The sequence below is a fragment of the Carlito syrichta genome, unplaced genomic scaffold, assembly GCF_000164805.1.
Source record: "Carlito syrichta isolate Samal-C Ts95f unplaced genomic scaffold, Tarsius_syrichta-2.0.1 Scaffold302595, whole genome shotgun sequence".
Lineage (NCBI taxonomy): Eukaryota > Metazoa > Chordata > Mammalia > Primates > Tarsiidae > Carlito > Carlito syrichta.
Window position 1 is genome coordinate 638 of NW_007246691.1, and position 17,672 is coordinate 18,309.

General features: G+C 36.2%; 1 protein-coding gene across 1 annotated transcript in view; it reads right to left on the minus strand.

Annotated features, from left to right (window-relative positions):
• Positions 1-1,341: 1,341 nt before the first annotated feature.
• The window catches only part of LOC103259315 (leucine-rich repeat-containing protein 7-like), a gene marked incomplete at its 3' end in the record, with an annotated part of 389,004 nt that continues 372,673 nt past the window's right edge, over positions 1,342-17,672 (minus strand). The window contains exons 11-15 of the mRNA XM_008056997.2: positions 13,016-13,145; positions 11,901-12,016; positions 6,823-6,892; positions 3,786-3,885; positions 1,342-1,574 (exon numbers count right to left, since the gene is read on the minus strand). Of these exons, the coding sequence (XP_008055188.2) occupies positions 1,342-1,574; positions 3,786-3,885; positions 6,823-6,892; positions 11,901-12,016; positions 13,016-13,145 (649 nt within the window). The remainder of the gene's footprint in view (positions 1,575-3,785; positions 3,886-6,822; positions 6,893-11,900; positions 12,017-13,015; positions 13,146-17,672) is intronic.

Sequence of the window (17,672 nt, forward strand, 5' to 3'; positions counted from 1 at the left end):
ATTTGGAAACTCATTTTGGATTCTCCATAATGATTTAGGTAGACCTTTCAGTAAGTGCCCGTGGATTGATTTAAAAAATAAAGTTTAGAAAATATGAAAAGGAGGGGACAGAGAAGAACATATCACATAATCTAGATTTACCCATAGAATTATATACAATTATTTAGTTAATTAGTGGCTGAGAGTGAGGGCTGTTAGTACTCATGACAGAAAAAGTGCACAGATAATATAAAAAAATAAATGAGAGATTTGTGATGTTACCATGATGATAACATGAAAACCTGATGTTGGTAAAATCTGAATTGATTCCATGACATTTAAACATTTAAAAAACAGAGAAAGACAGCATTTTGCTTGTTTGTTTTGTGGCAAAGTCTCACTCTGTCACCCAGGCTGTAGGGCAGTGGCACAATCATGGTTCACCACAGTTGCGACCTGCTGGGCTCAGGAACTCCTTCTGTCTCAGCCTCCTGAGTAGTTGGGACTACAGGTGTGCAGAACCACATCTGGCTAATATTTTGATTTTTTTGTAGAGATGTGGTCTTGCTATATTGCCCAGACTGGTCCCAAACTCCTGGGCTCGAGCGATCTTCTTAATTCAGCATCCCAAAATGCTGGTATTACAGGTGTGAGCCACTGTGCCTTGCTAATATTTTGACATTTTGTAGAGACATGGTCTTGCTATGTTGCCCAAGCTGGTCTCAAACTCTCAGGCTCAAGTGTTCTCACCTCAGCATCCCAAAGTGCTGGGATACTAGGTGTGAGCCACTGTGCCTGGCTGAGAGATACAGATTTTAAAATTCAATCTTGTTACTTGACTTAGATTAGTCTCAAGAAAAAAATTTAAAAAATATATACTTTGAGGTGAAAAAATTTTTTTTCCCTAATGAATATCATCTATCATTAGTCACTCACTTCCTTTAAAATCTGTCCTCACATTTATGGAAACTCATTATTTCCTCTTGAATATCCCAAGGACACAGAGCCTTTCAAAGATTTTCATGCCAGTGTAACATATTAATCTGTTGGTCCATCTGTAAATATGTATCTTGGTCTCATACAGTCTGCATGACGCCTTGCTCAGAGATTAAAAGAAAACCATTGCAGTGTGTCAAAGGTGACATAAGGAAATAAGGTGCTTAGGTAAAGTTCATCATCAAGGTTTTTTTTTTTTTTAACTTTCAGCTTGAATCTCTCTCATGTTGATATTCTGTAGGGTGAGGTGGCATACCAAATTTGCTCAGTCAGAGTTGGGACTCATCCTGAAGCTTACTGATGCTTCCAGAACCACCAGTCTGCTGTGATGGAAGGTATTGCCACCAGACTTAGAGATCATCTGACTTTCAAGAAGAAGCCACTCAATTTGTCCCCAAATCTACTTGAATAATAACAGTGGGCACATAAAAAGCATAATAAGAAGAAAGAGGAAACAAAAGCTAAAAGGTTCACCTTAACTTTCCCGGCATTTTCATCATCATCTTTTTTGTCTTCAAACTCAAAGGCAACAGTCATGCGTTGCTGTCTCTGCTCTTCCCAAAGTGTCGGGTTAAAGCTGTCACTGTCTGACTGGAAATCTACAGTTAGATTTCAAAGTGTTATTATCATTTTAAAAATATAAAGTGTTATTAATAGAGCTTAATATGCTATGCCAAAATGGTGATAGATACTGCAAATAAATACAAAAAGAAAAAAGAAAAAGGAAAGAGAGAGAGAGAAAGGGAGAAAGAAAGGAAGAAAGAGGAATGAAGGAATAAAATTCCCTCGATATTTATTGCATGGTCTTTTACCATCTTAAATTCAGCTTTCCTAAGTAAACATTAATGACATATTAGGACTGTTCTAGTGTAGGGAATGAGCTCTTCTAGGATAACACAGATAATAGAGCTAGAATACACACTTTAAAGCACTGTTTTCATCCTCACAACAGTGCGATGGTTCTACTAATGCCACTCATATTTTACTAATGAACAAAGTGTAATTAAGTTTTAAGAGAACTGTTCAAAATCACACAGCTTCTCTCTGGCTAGTAGAGGACTCTATTCCAGATCTGAATAGAGTCCACATGTGCAACCACTAAACTCTATCAGAATTTTTAATGAAAGATACTACATAGCAATGATTTTGCAATAAAGCATCTAAGATTGCAACTTTTTGTTCTTGTCATGTATGGGGGGCAATGGAGGGGAACTAGCTACCTTGCTTTTATTGTGGAGAACACGTGGAAGATTTAGTCTTTAACATTTAGGCTTCAGTTAGTTTAAATGTGCCTCAGATTAACAGGGAAAATAACGTATACAGCTTTAATTTACATTAAAAATTGGTTGATGATATATCTTTTTTGCAACATTATTGAGAGGATCACATGAAAGTTTAGTTTAGGCCAAATCCTTTTCCAAAGGAGGCTCTTCATCATATATTTTTTCGTTTGTTTGAGGGATTCTGAAAATTCATTTATTATGCTCCTGCCTGAAAAACCAAAGGGTGACCTGCTTGAAGTTCAGGAAAACTTTTCAATTATCAACTTTTCTTTACTCAAAGGAAAAACAAAAACAAACCCAAACACAAGAAGGTTATTTCTGAATACCGTATGTTATCTAACTAAATCTATGTTGGAACAAATTAGGGGTTTAGTTTGTGAGACTGGCTCTCAGAAATGACCTGTGACTATGTGACATTTTTCATTTTCTCCTACATTTTTTGAAATTAAATATTTTTATTATCTAGGCTTATTAAAATGAAAACATAAATAAAGCTCTATAAATAAAACATAATCCTTACCTAAGACATTTCTTACATGTAAACATGGTGGCTTTCTTTTATCAATTCAAAATACCGATTTTATCAAAGTCAAAAAATACATATCAAAACAATCTTTTCTTTTGGTACTTCTGTAAGTCAAAATTTATATAAAAATATCTCCAAAATCTCAAAATAATTCACTTACATTTGGAAGTCAAAGACTAACTAAAGCCATTTATCATAAATATCATGAAAATAAGAAACACATAAGAAAATGATTTCTTTTACAGGTTGCTCTCCTTCATATGGATTGGGTGAATTTAATCCATGACTGGATTAAAGTGGGTTTACTCTTCTAAGAATTACTGTGACTCTACAGCTTTCAAAAATGTGCATGTCAGCCTGTGTTGGCTTAGGTTGAGGAGCCAAGGTCAAGTTTCAAATAGTAAAGGACAAACCTCTTTTGCAATTTTTATGGCTAATGTGGTTACAGTATAGAAGATTTAATTCTTGAAAAAGGTTTTAGGGACAATTGTTTAGGAAAACTCAACTTGAAAAATAAAAAATGGCCATTATTTACAAGTCATCTCTTTATGGTTGACTCAGAACATGAGCTAATTTGAACCCCGAGATCTCTGAACTAAATGTTTAAATTGTGATCATGCAATGACTGAACACGGAAATTAACCAGTTCCTTAAAATCTCTTTATGATCTGACTGCTCTTAGCTCATTTCAATTAGCTGGGTACCTTATCTGGTCAACTAGTTCTTTGTCTCACAATCGACAAAGAAAGAGTTGAAAAGCAACATTATTTGCACATAAGATATAAAGAGGAAGAGTTTGTTCTGGAATTTACTTAAAACATTACAGAATAGAAAATAAGAGTCATGCTTGGAGTATATCCTTAAATGATATTTGTGTGTCAGGTAATTATCTTCACAGGTTTGCCAAGGAGCCCATACTCCTGGCCAGAGACCAGGCTAGCATTAGTCCTTCCTATCCATAATCATTGTAAGCAGAGACGACACCTTTACTGACAGTTTACCTTCATCACCACGAGGCTGCTGGGGAAACATGTAGTTAGTCAACACTCTTTGCTTTGTTTCTGGATGGGCTTCGGTTTGTAAAGGGATAAGCGCTTTGGACTGGGAACAAAAAGCATATGCATTAGATTAATAAAATTGCAAATATGCAGAATATTTACTTCATATAAAATTGCAATCAATAGTCTGGCCTCACTTAGATGAATGAATAATTGAATTAAAAATGAAGAAAAACAAATGAAATAAGGAAGTATAACATGACATAGGGCTATTGCTGAAGAATAATTTCAAATTCTAAGATTTTCATAATAAAGTTTTCCTCTTCTATAGTATACTCTTTTACAAAGCTTGCTAAAACTTATTCAACTGAACAATGTCAAAATGTGTTAAACTGTCTCAACTGAGTAAGCTTTTGGTATGGTTCGAGATGCCTATTCATTTTCATGGTCCTTTGTCCTAGAAAGACAAACGAAATCACCATTTCATGATATGCAAGGTCATCTATGAATTTAATTAGGTTGAATAGCATTCATTCATTTCTGAGACACTTTTATAATCAAAAGCAACTGTACTTATATCTGATACATTACAATATGTTTACATGTGGCTGTATTCCATTCTGTTACTCATTTGATTTCAGAAATACTATTTGTATTTTTTTTGTATATATTTTACTTTAAAGATGTGGGATACAATTCAGGGTTAGGTATACAAATGTTCATTATGCAGGTACCCTGTTGATGAGGTGGGCCCCTCCCTGCCCTAGCAGTTTCCCTCAACTGCCAATCCCACCCTCCCCCCTTCCCTGGCAGTTACCCACTACTTTCTTGTAGTTTTATGATAACTGTTCAAGGTCCGCTTATGAGTAAGAACATACGGTACTGTTGTTCTTTGTTTCTGTGATAGATCACTGAGTATGATAGACTCTAAATCCATCCAAGTAGCTGCAAAGTCCTTATGTTTGTCCTTTATGGCTGCATAATATTCCAACGTGTATATGTACCACATTTTTTTTATCCAGTCCATGGGCAGCAGGGTTGCTTCCATGTTTTTGCTATTGTGAATAGTGCTGCAATAAAAATACATGTGCACTTATCTTTTTTATGGAATGATTTGAGTTCCTCTGGGTATATTCCCAATGGAGGGATTGCTGGGTCATATGGAAGGCCAATTTCTTGTTCTTTCAGAAATTTCCACATTGTTTTCCAAAGATGTTGCACTAGTTTGTGCGGTGTAGAAGCGTTCCTTTTTCTCCGCATCCTCGCCAGCATCTGTTGTTGTTTGTTTTATTAATGATGGCCATTCTTACTGGGGTTTGGTAGTATCTCAATGTGGTTTTGATTTGCATTTCTCTGATGATGTGTGAAGCCAGGCACTTTTTCATGTGTCTGTTGGCTGCCTGTATATCTTCTTTTGAGAAGTGTCTATTCATGTCTTTTGCCCACTTTTTAATGGGACTATCTGTTTTAGAAATATTATTTTTAAATGGTTTTTTAAAAATTCAGATATCATATGCCAGAGACATATACTAAAATATCTGCTTATTTTATGACATTTATTAATAGGAGTGAAGCACAGAGGGGATTTCAGATATTAGTTGATCTCATGAAACTGAATCAGAAACACATTCAATTAGTGTTCTAAATAAAAGTTAAATGATGCAGTCACTGTTCTGTTCATTCTCTGATGAGAATAATACATCATGACATTAGGGAATGTTTCCTCACAATGCAGGACTGTAAAATAGGCTGTTTCATTAGTTTAGTTCACACTGATTCCAGAAATGATTTATTTAAAATGATATATTGATGCTTTGAAAAATCAATAGTTTGAATTCGGTTTTTTTTTGAGTTGGAGTCTCACTCCATTGCCCAGATTGGAGTGCAGTGGCATGCTTCCGGCCACCACAGCCTCGACCTGCTGGGCTCCGGTGATCCTTCCGCCTCAGCCTTCCAAGTAGCCAGAACTACAGGCGTGCACTACCACGCCCGGCTAAATTTTGATTTATTGTAGAGATGAGGTCTCACCAAGTTGCCCGGGTGGGTCTTGAACCCTCAGGCTCAGGCAATCCACTCACTTTGGCCTCCCAAAGCGCTGGGATTACAGGCTGAGCTACCGAGTCAACCTGATTTTTTACTCAGTAGATGGAAGTAAATGTTGTAATGACTGTAGAACTTCAAATATTATTCTTACATTCACATTTTGTATTTTGCAGAGGTTATTTTTAATTTTCTTGCAAAAGTAGCCCAATGTCTGGGAGTGTGAAGAATTTATTCACTAGTAATGCTTCTTTTATGCTCAGAAAATAATGATAAACTAAATTCAAGATGGATTATTTTCATTTGGCCTTTCTTATTTGGAGATAGGTGTTTCAAAATTTAAGGTTCACAAGAAAAAAAGAGGACAAATAAACTACATCAAATTGTCTATCATCAGTTCTTCTGGTGGCAAATCAGATGTCTTTAATTGTTTCTTGTTATTTTCCAGTTAATAAAATTATTCATTGTAATCTATTTCCAAAAGTATAAAGAATAATATCGAAACAACTTTACAGAAAATACTAATAGCTGGCAAAAGTGATCTGCACATTTCTTGAATAAAACTTCTGAATTAAGTTGATTATAATTAAAAGCATGAGAAGAAAAAGGAACACAGAGGATAATAATTCCCCCTTGTGGGGACTGTGGTATGGTTTCTTATTCTTTATCTTTAGAGATATAATTAGAGTATGTCCTCTAAGGATATTTATGTACCACCTACAGCTAAAAAGCTATAAAATGATAATTTTTTGTATGAGATCTCTGAAAATGAAGTAGAAGTATTAAATAGAAGTATTTTAGAAGAATAGAAATAATAGTACTGTTTTGTCTTAAGCAATGTTTGAATTTCTATCTTTACAAAAACGTCTCCTCCAAGGGATAAAGAATCTGTATTTTATAGTGATTGTCAAAGGTATCTAATGGGAATAAGCCATTAATTCAAAGTTTCACTCACAGTTCATCTTAATAAACAAAATAAATCAGGTAACAAAGTTTTTACCTGATTGTCAGAAAGCCACAAAGCTGCAAGTTCTTTAAGTTTGGTAAATGAGAATGGTAAATTCTTCAATCTGCAAAAACAAGAAAATTCTAATAGCATGGGTAAAGATGGATAAAGCTCATTTCTAAGATGACTTATTTAAAACACTCGAATTTGTTGGTTTCATTCTTCCCTCCAATCCTTTTTTCATTGAGCAGCCTGAACAATATCTTTAAAAAAAAATCTCTGATTTCTAACTCTTCAAATTCTTCTCATTGTATCTGGATAAATATAAAAATATGTTTAATATGCACTGTTAGAACTTTAGGGGTTTGGCGCCTCAAGACCCCTCCAGAAGTTTTTCCTGCCACCCTCTTCTTTAGCCCCGTCAACACCGCTGGCTGTCTATCAACCTGCTATTTTTTCCGTCTGGAATACTCTCTCCTACACTTCACATGACTGAATCCCATATATCCTTGGATTCTCAGCTTAGATGCCATTTTCTCAAGGAAGATTTTCTTTCTTTCTTTTTTGATTGCTTATTTTTTTTTTTAATTTTTTTATTGCAGAGTTTGGGGTACAAGTGAGAATTAATTATGTACACAGGCTGCATGCTGGTGAAGTTTGGGCTTCCAACTGTCCCTCACTCACCCCGTAGTGGACCAGGTCCCCTTTGGGTTGTCATGTGCCCCACAGCCAGGGAGGTTTTCTTTAATTCCTCATTTAAGTTACTTTCCTCAAGATAGCTTCAATACCCTTGTACATGTGTTATGGAACATATTGCAGTCTTTAATAACACACTTATTTTGTGATTATTTGATTACTCTCTGCTATCCCCTCAAAACTATTGGCTCTCTGGTGGCAGGGCACCATATCTGTTTTATTTCCAGAGGAGTTGACAGTTCCTAATTTTATGGTGACCTTCAGAAAGTGTATTCTTTTGTTCTTTCACCTTTTATATACTATGTAGTAGATACTTAAAAAGGGAATCTTTAGAAATAGCACTTTTGAGATATGTAAAGTTTGCTGTCAGCCTTGTTATTCAAACAAAATTATATCCTTAGCTTTGGCTTCAGCTTTTGAGGACCAGAGTACTTCATGCTCTCTGATATCCTTGAAATTGTGCATGATCGACAAATTGTGATCACACAGGGTGTCATCGTAGCTAGTCAGCAAAGTGATTAGCAAAAGCAAGGCAAGCCAATGAGATTTATTGCTAACTTCTGAAGACTCACTTTTGAACCCAGGCAAACACTTTAGACATAATTTGGAATGAAAATTTCCTTAAGTCTTTAGTATGCTAGAATTTTGTCAGTTAATTGAAGAATAAACTTATTTTGATGATGAAAATGGACAATGTTACAATAATTAAGAATTAATTTTAGTGCAAAAGGAGCTAAATCCTTACAAAAATTTTAACAAATATGAAAAGAGATTGAAAGTCAATACAAATATTAAGAGTGTGCATTAGATAGATAACTTAGGAAGGATATACTAGTCTTTCTGAGTTAATATATATTTATAAAACAAGCAAGACTACAAATAATAAGACATCAAATTATACCAAAATTCAATTCTTTTTTATAGAATTATTTGTTATACTAGCATACCTTTCCAGATTATCCATAAAACTATTTCTTTTTGTTGTTGTTGTTGTTGGAGTCTCACTCTGTCACCCAGACTGGAGTGCAGTGGCCACTCCCGGCCACTGCAGCCTCGACCTCCTGTATTCCGGCGATCCTTCCACCTCAGCCCTCCAAGTAGCTGAAACTACAGTTGCGTGCTACCACACCTGGCTAATTTTTTTGAGGTCTCACCAAGTTGCCCAGGCGGGTCTTGAACCCTTGGGCTCAGGCAATCCACTCACCTCAGCCTCCCAGAGTGCGGGATTACAGGCTGAGCCACTGAGCAAAGCTCATAAAACTATTTCTTTCTTTTTTTTTTTTGAGTTGGAGTTTCACTCCACTGCCCAGGCTAGAGTGCAGTGGCACACTCACGGCCACCCCAGCATGAACCCGCTGGGCTCCAGCGATGCTTTTGCCTCAGCCTTCCGAGGGGCCGGAACTACAGGCGCATACCACCATGCTTGGCTAATTTTTTGATTTATTGTAGAGATGAAGTCTCACCAAGTTGCCCAGACTGGTCTTGAACCTGTAGGCTCAAGCAATCCACTCACTTCGGCCTCCCAAAGTGCTGGGATGATAGGCTGAGCCACCGAACCTGGCCTATAAAGCTATTTCTAAGCTGAAGTTATTTAAATTCATTTAAGCCAGAAATTATGAAGCGAGGACTTACTGGAGGTGTTTTTCACATTATATAGGTATAAGCTAAAAGCAGAATGTCTGGTACACTGGAATTACATGAGGGAAAAACTATCCAGAATAAGGTACAGCATCCATGACGTCATTTCCAATCCAGTCGTAAATGTGGAAGATGAAGGAAGAAACTGCTGGAGAAGGATAAGGTGTTCCCATCTTTCCTTGCTCTTTCAGTGACTCTATTGACAGTGAGCCTCTGCTTAGTATTGCAAACGTGCAGTGCACTGACCACAGAAGCACTCTTGCAGCTCACAGAGCAGAGGAATAATTGTTCCCAACTAGTAAACTTTAAAAACCAGTTCTATTTTACATATGAATTTGGAATCATCATTATTTTTGGACGACATTTCTTTTTGTTTTTTTTGAGAAAGCAGAATTTATTGAGAGGACAGAAAAGCTCCCACATTGCCCCAACATTTCTTATTTAATATTTTCTTCAAGCAGTTCATTCTCTGACGGCATTATTTAACTTTGGCCTCAGCTTTAGCAAAATATTGATTTTTGCCTCTGGCTGATTCATTGATTGATTTATTAATTCAAAAATATCAGCCAGGCATGGTGGCTTATGCCCATAATCCCAGAACTTTGGGAGGTTGAAGCAAGAGGCTTGCTTGAGTTCCAGCAGTTCCAGCAGCCTGGCAACATAGCAAAACTGTTGTCCAGCCTGGGCAACATAGCAAGACTCGTCTTGTCTCTACAAAATAATCAAGAAATCAGCAGGGCATGGTGGTGCACACCTGTGGTCCCAGCTATTTAGGAACTTAGATGGAAGGATCACCTGAGCCCAGGAGGTTGAGGTTGTAGTGAGCTGTGGTTGTGCCACTGCACTCCCGCCAGGGCGACAGACTTCACTCAAAAAAAAAAAAAAAAAAATATATATATATAATATTAATTTGGCTCCATGGTATGTTCCAGTCACTGTACTAGGACATAGTCTAAGCTTGTATTTCTGACCTGATGGAGTGCTTTAAACTTTGAATATTATGAGCTCCCCAATGTACTAGTGAAACACTTTGCCTTAGCACCTAGCAGTATGTGTGACCCATGGTAAATGACCCCAAGTCTGCTATGTTTGTGGAATAAGTAACTCCAACTTCTAACTAAAGGGCAGTTTATAATGCTTGTTAAGTGTATTTTCTATATAATTGTGCATACCATTAATGAATAAAATTTAAGCAGACCAAGAATTTAGTAAAGTCTTCTGTAGCTCATCATATAAACTCTCTCTCCAGGTTGGCAATAATGGTTCCACTGAGGCTTGTAATTGAATCCAGTAGGAAATCACCTTCCTATGATATTTCTTAATCACACTATAAGAATATAATTAGGGATGTAACAAAAATGTCTTGCTGAAAGTCAGAAACAACAGTCAATGCCTTTTCCTCATCTTCTAGTCTGGTAACCCTGTCAGAAGAGAAGACAAGGTTGGTTTGACATGACTTACTCTTGATGCATAAAGTTTCTGTGCTTCCTTGTCACCCTGACTCCATAAATAAAATTCAGACTTTTAATAATGCAATGTTTTATTCTCTCTCTCTTTTTTTTTTTTTGAGTCACACTCTCATTCTGTTGTCCAGGCTGGAGTGCAGTGGCACGCTCACAGCCACCGCAGCCTTGACCTGCTAGGATCAGGTGATCGATCCTTCTGCCTTAGCCTTCTAAGTAGCTGGAAATACAGACATGTGCTACCACGTCTGGCTAATTTTTTGATTTACTGTAGAGATGAGGTCTTGCAAAGTTGCCCAGGCTGGTCTCAAACCCTTGGGCTCAGGTAATCCTCTCGCTTCAGCCTCCCAAAATGCCGGGATTACAGGTGTTTTATTCTCTTATGTGGGAATATGATGACCTGCTAAGTGAATTGTTTTAAAATTCACAATATTTTTCTTAAATTAGGAAACAAATGAGGACTCCAGTACTTATCCTGAAACTTCCAGGATCTGGGTGTTCTTATGATTTCATAAAGCTAATCTTTGACCATTTCATTGCAAGTTCTCTCAGTTTTTTATATAATCACATGATGACCAAAACTTAATGAAAACCTAGAGTTCATGCATTGTATTCAATAATCAGTTTATCTACTTAGCAGTTATCTCTAGTCAATATTCATTTTTTATCCTTTCCTATTTGAGGATAATTATCTTTTATAAAGAAGGTGAAAACAAAGATGAACTAAGGAGTTTCACTTTTTTTTAACCCATTCACCAACATAACCTCATTGTTACAAAAAAAGGATCTATTCTTTCCTTGTTCATCCTGCACTTAACATGACTAAATAACCATTTGGTTGTCCTTACCATAAGTGCAAATCTTATAAATTTGGTGTATTAGCTTACTAGCAATATATTTATCAGCACTCTGGTGGTGTCGAAAATATACATATTTCTCAGCTAATTTGTTGGGGGCAAAAATGTATACATGAAAACAAAAGTGCATACATACATACACGTACCTTTATTAACGTACATTATATATTTTTATTACAATTATTTTCCATGCCTTCATATTATTATGCTTTATGTGTATGAAAGGGCTTAGATATATAAATTTTGGTGATTTAAATTTATGTAATTGTAATATGTGATATGTGATTTTAATACAATCAACAAAATTTAGAAATACCTGGCTTAAAAAATAATGTAACTTCTACCATTTTCTAAATAAAACATCAATATCTGCACTCCATATACTTCATAAGACAGAAAAATGTTTTCAAAATTATAGGTGAAAAACTACAATTATTTTCAGTAAATAATATGTGATTGTTAAATGTTGGAAAAATACCTGTTGTCACTCAAATTTAAGACTCTTAGTTTCTGCATCTGTCCAATCTCTTCAGGAAGAAATTCTAATTTATTGGAGCGTAGAGACATAACGGTTACATTCTTACAACTTCCAATCTACAGGTAAAAAAAGAAAATAAATAAAGAATCACAGTGTAACACTATTTTTTATATTATTTTTTACATTTATAAAGCAATTTAAGTCAGAATTTTCCTTATCACTTTTACCTTTAACATGTGCATCGTTTTATTTTGGTAATCTGGCTTTTAAAATTATACATATATCACACATATATTCTTTTAGATAGTAATGCAATTTATAACTAATATTCTTTTACATTTTAAAAGTGAAGAATTTACTTTATAATTTTACTATTAAAATAGTTGGTTTCATAAATCATGCAATTTTGTCAATCCAAGTGAGTACTACTATAACTGTGCTTATTACAGAAGGAAATACATAATTTAAAAATGCAATATTATTGACATTTCCTTGGCAAAGTTTTTTTTGTTTCACATTACGGTGGCATTTGTCATTTTTATTCATAACCCATGGCTCTAAAATAATGATTGATTATTGTTCTATCCTTATGAGAGTGTTTAATAAAAAATGTTAAATTGAAAGTACACTTTATACTTTTTCTTTGACATTAGTAAGTAAAATAATGTTTAGAGATAAAAATTAACAAATCTCTTGGTGGATTCTAACGTTTAAATAATATTATAATGCAACATGATATCTTTAAAAAGTACATTAACAGGTGTTTGCTTCAGAAATAAAAATATTTCTTCCCCTGAAATGTTATTTATAACTGTTCTTAAAAGCAAAATATGTAAATTAAATGATTGAAAATTATATTCCTTAGCATCAATTAACATAGTATTTTATTACTTTTCTTTGCATGCAATGTTTAAGTCAAATAAATGTTATGGGTCAAATATAATAACTTGTCACTTGTAATTTAAAACAGAATGATTAGCAAGGATATATGTATATAACTCCCATATATATTCATAGCTTAATTCATGAATCTAAAATTGTATTGCAACTCTTTTGGTTTTATTTAAAAACAGATTCATTAAAGCTAATTAATAGAAAACAAGTTGATTCCTCACTTCTCTGGGTAATTCTGGAAGGAAATTCTCATCAACTGCTAATGTCCGAAGACTATGAAGGTAGCCAATCGTAGAAGGCAGTGACTCCAGTTCATTACAGCTGCAGTCAAATTCTTCTAACAAAGATAAACTGAAAAGTTAAATACATTAGTAAGACATTTTAAAAGCCTAAATGGCAAAAAATTTTGAAAAAGTCCCATATATAAAATTGACCAAGCAAAAGGCATTCGTCTGGTGACAGCATAACATTATATACATTAATTTATCTAATCAGCTCAAATGATTTAATACCATCAAATAAGTGGTTCAACTTGGTAAAATAAACCCACCGGTCATTTAAGAGGTACTGAAAGACTTTTTATCTGTTTCTTGTTGTTTACAATGTGGGTGTCCTTGCAGCCAGATGTTCCAAGTGTATGTTCTTGGAATGAGTGGGTGTGGTGGCATCGGTTAGGCCGGGGGGTGGAAGGGCAGGTCCAAGGGAGGATTGGAGGGAAAATGTGGATAGATGAAATGTGGGGTATTTTCCGAAGTATTTTCAAGATTAAAGGAAAAAAAAGCGCATTCTTACTTCTAAAAACTCTTTAAGATAGGTACTACTTTAAAACCCGTTTTACAGATGAGAAAACTGAGACTTAAAGAGACTGAGTAACTCGCTCAAGGCCACACAAGGCAGAAGCAAAGCTGGGGCTTAAACGCAGACGGCAGAACCTCGCAGCGTGACCCTGCCCCTCAGCAAAACATCTGCAGCAGGTGCTTTGGACAGGATTCATTTCAGACAGCAGATGTGCTTTGCTTGGGTCATACAGTGGTATTCTTGAACATTTCTCAAGTGTTTAAATTTTACATAGTGGCCCAGGCTTTCTGGCACCTCTTGAAAAAGGGAAAAGTCTGGCAATCCTGGGCCTATGCTCTTCCAGATGGGCAGTGAAAGTGGATTAGCAGCTGCTGCCTTCGAAGGAGCACAGCTCTTCTGTTTGTCTCCCGTTGGTCCCATTTCTCATCACACCACACCTAGCCAGCTTCACCCCAGATCCAGAGAAAGGAATTCACCAGGAAACACGACGCTTCAGTGCCTGGTTTGAGACAGCTGGGAAGCAAAGAGGGCTTGCTTGGCACAGAGAAATCACCAGCTACATTTAAGATGTGTGGTTGTTATAATAACATTATCATTACTACACTGTTCTTGTCATTCATATTACATTGCGATTACTGTAGCAGGTAGGAAGACCCGAGGGTGAGGATCCCACCATTGTAAAGGAAAAAGTAAATTAGAGTTAGGTGGAGTAAGGTGGTAAAATTCGCCACCTCCTTATGTGTTAGAACTAGTTAACTTGAATGCAGTTTACTGTCACTGTTTAGTTAACAAGTGAACATAGAAATTAAGCACGTGGTTGGAGTCAGAGTGGATTTGTGTCCAGCTCTATTATCTTGGGTATCAACAAATTAAACAAAACCCACCACAGTTCAAAAAACAAAGCTGATCGTATTTATCTGCCAGGCAAGAGAATACATCAGGGAAGAAATTCACTGAGCAGTGCTCTGAGGGCGAAATATCAGGGACAAAAGAGGGGTGGTAATAGTGAGTCATGAAGATCATGCTCAGTAAGGATTCAAAACTTGCATGGAGGAGAGGGTAGAATGAGTTCACAAGTCTGTGCACAGTTGAGCAAGTCAAGTACAGTTGTCCACGGGTCAGGAAAACTTTGAATGCAGTGAGGACCAGTCTCACTCTGAGCAGCGTTTCCTATGGTTCATCACCTTAACAGACTCAGCTGATTAGAACCAATTGACATGAAGTGCACCCTTTGATTTTGAATAATATCTTAGGAAAGTGCTGCTTAAGTGAAAACGTTTTCTTTTACACAAACGAGTCATAAAATTTCTCTCTAAGCTCACAGATTCCTATTTGCAACGAGGAAACTAATGATCGCTGCTTCATGCAGTTGTTTTGAACATTTCATAAAATACTATAAGGAACTCAGCACAGTACCTGTCATAAGACATATGCTCAATACATTTGTTCTCTTATCATCAGTAAGTCCTTTGAGGCTGTCACATGCGGGGATGGCCGGATTGCTGGGTGCCAAGTGTGCCTGGCTACGTGACTGTGTATGCATACTTAGGGGGCAGGAATCAATGTATGTGGGAAATACAGTGACAGAGGGTTTTTTTTGTTCTTAAAAAGCAGTCTGGCACTGTGTCTTATACATATAACATACTTCATAAATAAAAGACATGCCTGTCAGTAGTTTGGAGTTGTATACTCAGCAAGTGATCATTAAAGCACTAGAAATTTTGTAAAATACAAATTTCAGGTGTATGTTCAGAGGTAAAACTCAAAGAAGGTATTTAACTAAAATATATAATTAAGGTTTCTCATTTTTTCTTTCTTTTATGAAAACATGTATGGACATTACTCTTGGTCACAGTAAGGCAGTCACCATCTTGCGCATTCCAATATGCACAAATATGTTTTATAACATCATGGCCCAAATTTCAGTTATCTCACTATTTTAACAAAGTGAGTAACTGCATAAAGGATCAGTTGCTTCAGCCCAATTCAGTTTCTTCACAAATCATAATGTGAAAAAATAGGTGCATGTTGTGATCGTTGACCAGTCACACCACTTTCTTCACAGTCTATCAGTGACCAATCATGCACATCTGTTATTCAGTTCACACACACGTCAAATCGTCAAGTTAGTTGTGTTGCCTCCTTGTTTCCCAGTGGGAGACAGATACTATAGGCAAAATAATTTAACTGCTAAAGCACTGCTATTATTGGATAATGCTCTTGGTCCCTCTAATTCTCTGGAGACTTAAGTGAAAATGTGCAAATTTGCTTGTCACCAAACTTCATCAATCCAGCCAGTAGACCAAAGAGTTATTTGACATTTAAAGGCTTTCGTCTTACACAGACTTTGGAACAGGCTATTCATGCTACAACTGATGATCGTGCAGTTTCTTTACCTGAGTCCTGGGTGAGATATGACATGATATGTACAAGTGAGAATATTCAGATAGCATAGCAGGAAGTAACAGCAAGTAATATGCAAGCGGCATAGCAGAAACTTTTAGCACAGTGTGCAAATAACTTTGAGTCTAACAGAAAAGGAATTATAGAAGAAATAGCTGCCCATGGGAATGTTGACATTTAAAGAGACTCTAGTTAATCTGCCAGAGGAACTCAGTGAAGACAAATTTATCCACATCAATGAGAAAACTGATTGTGATGAAAAGGTTGATGCCTCAGAAGAGATGACGATAAAATTCACATTAAAGAAACTCACAGGGATATTTCATGACACTGAAAGCACAAAGGATAAAATTTTGGAAGCAGATTCAAACTTATAAAGGAGTATGACAATTCACTAATGTATAGAAAAGATGTTCACTCTGTATAATAACTTATACTATGAAAAGAAGGCAAGCACTAGTTCAAACTAACTTGATTGTTTAAATAAAAAAAACTCTTTAATTCTCAATGTATCTAATGTTTAACATTATAGTGTACTAACTAAATATTTGTTTTACTGCTTTTCTACTTTACTATACATTTGTAGCCTATAGTAACGGTATTTAGTGTTTGGACAAAAGGCTTTGAAGACCTTTTGTAAGAACAGTCATAATGTTTCCCACTGATTACTAAGAGTGTTTTGCACAGTTTCAGATTGCATGGTCAATTTTTGGTCCCTGTGATACTATGATTTATAAGAAGCATATATTTGTTCTTTCTCTAGTTCTTGGCACAGGGTTCATAAAACCTCTAAAATTTCCAAAGTGAAGAGTGTCTTTTTGTAGGCAAATGAGATGATTTAGGTCTAGGAGCTCTTGGATAGGCTCAGAGTAGGGGTTGGTTGCCAAGAGAACCACTCACTTGATTAGAGAGTTGAAACTTTCAGTCCCACCTCTGACCTCGGGGAAGATCAGAGGGGCTGAAGTTGATAGCCAAAGGTCAAGGACATACTCAGTCATGCCTATATAATGAAGACTCCAGGAAAACCAAAAAGGACAAGGCTCAGAGAGCTTCCAGGTTCCAAACTCATGACAATGCTGGGAAGGTGACACGTTCCGTGAGAAGGGTGGAAGCTCTGTGTCCCTTGCCACACACCGTCCCTTTGTACCTTCTTATAAGACAGTTCATCTGTTCGTTTTGCTCACTGGCATCTTCTATCCTTAATAGTAAACCTTTCTTGTGAATGACTGAGCCTGAACAGAGAGTCAAAGGAACCTCTAGTTTATGGGTAGTCAGTCAGAAGTACAGAAGGCCTGGTCGTGTGTCTGAAGTACAGGTAGTCTTGTGTTACGACCTTTGTATGTGTGTGTATTGAGGATACGTCTGTTACTTACATTAAAATACATTAATTTTTTTCTTCTGTGTTTTAAATTGCTTTAAGTTTTTTGACTCAACAATAAAATACTACGATTCTAAACAGCTTATTCTTGAGGATTCTGCCGAAAGGCATGGAAATAATTTCAATCACCTCATTTCCTAAGAGTAGATGTTATCAGTTTAAAATGTCTCCCAAGCCGGGCTTGGTGGCTCAGCCTGTAATCCCGTGCCTTTGGGAGGCTGAGGTGAGTGGATTGCCTGAGCCTGCGGGTTCGAGACCCGCCCGGGCATCGAGACCTCATTCTACAATAAATCAAAAAA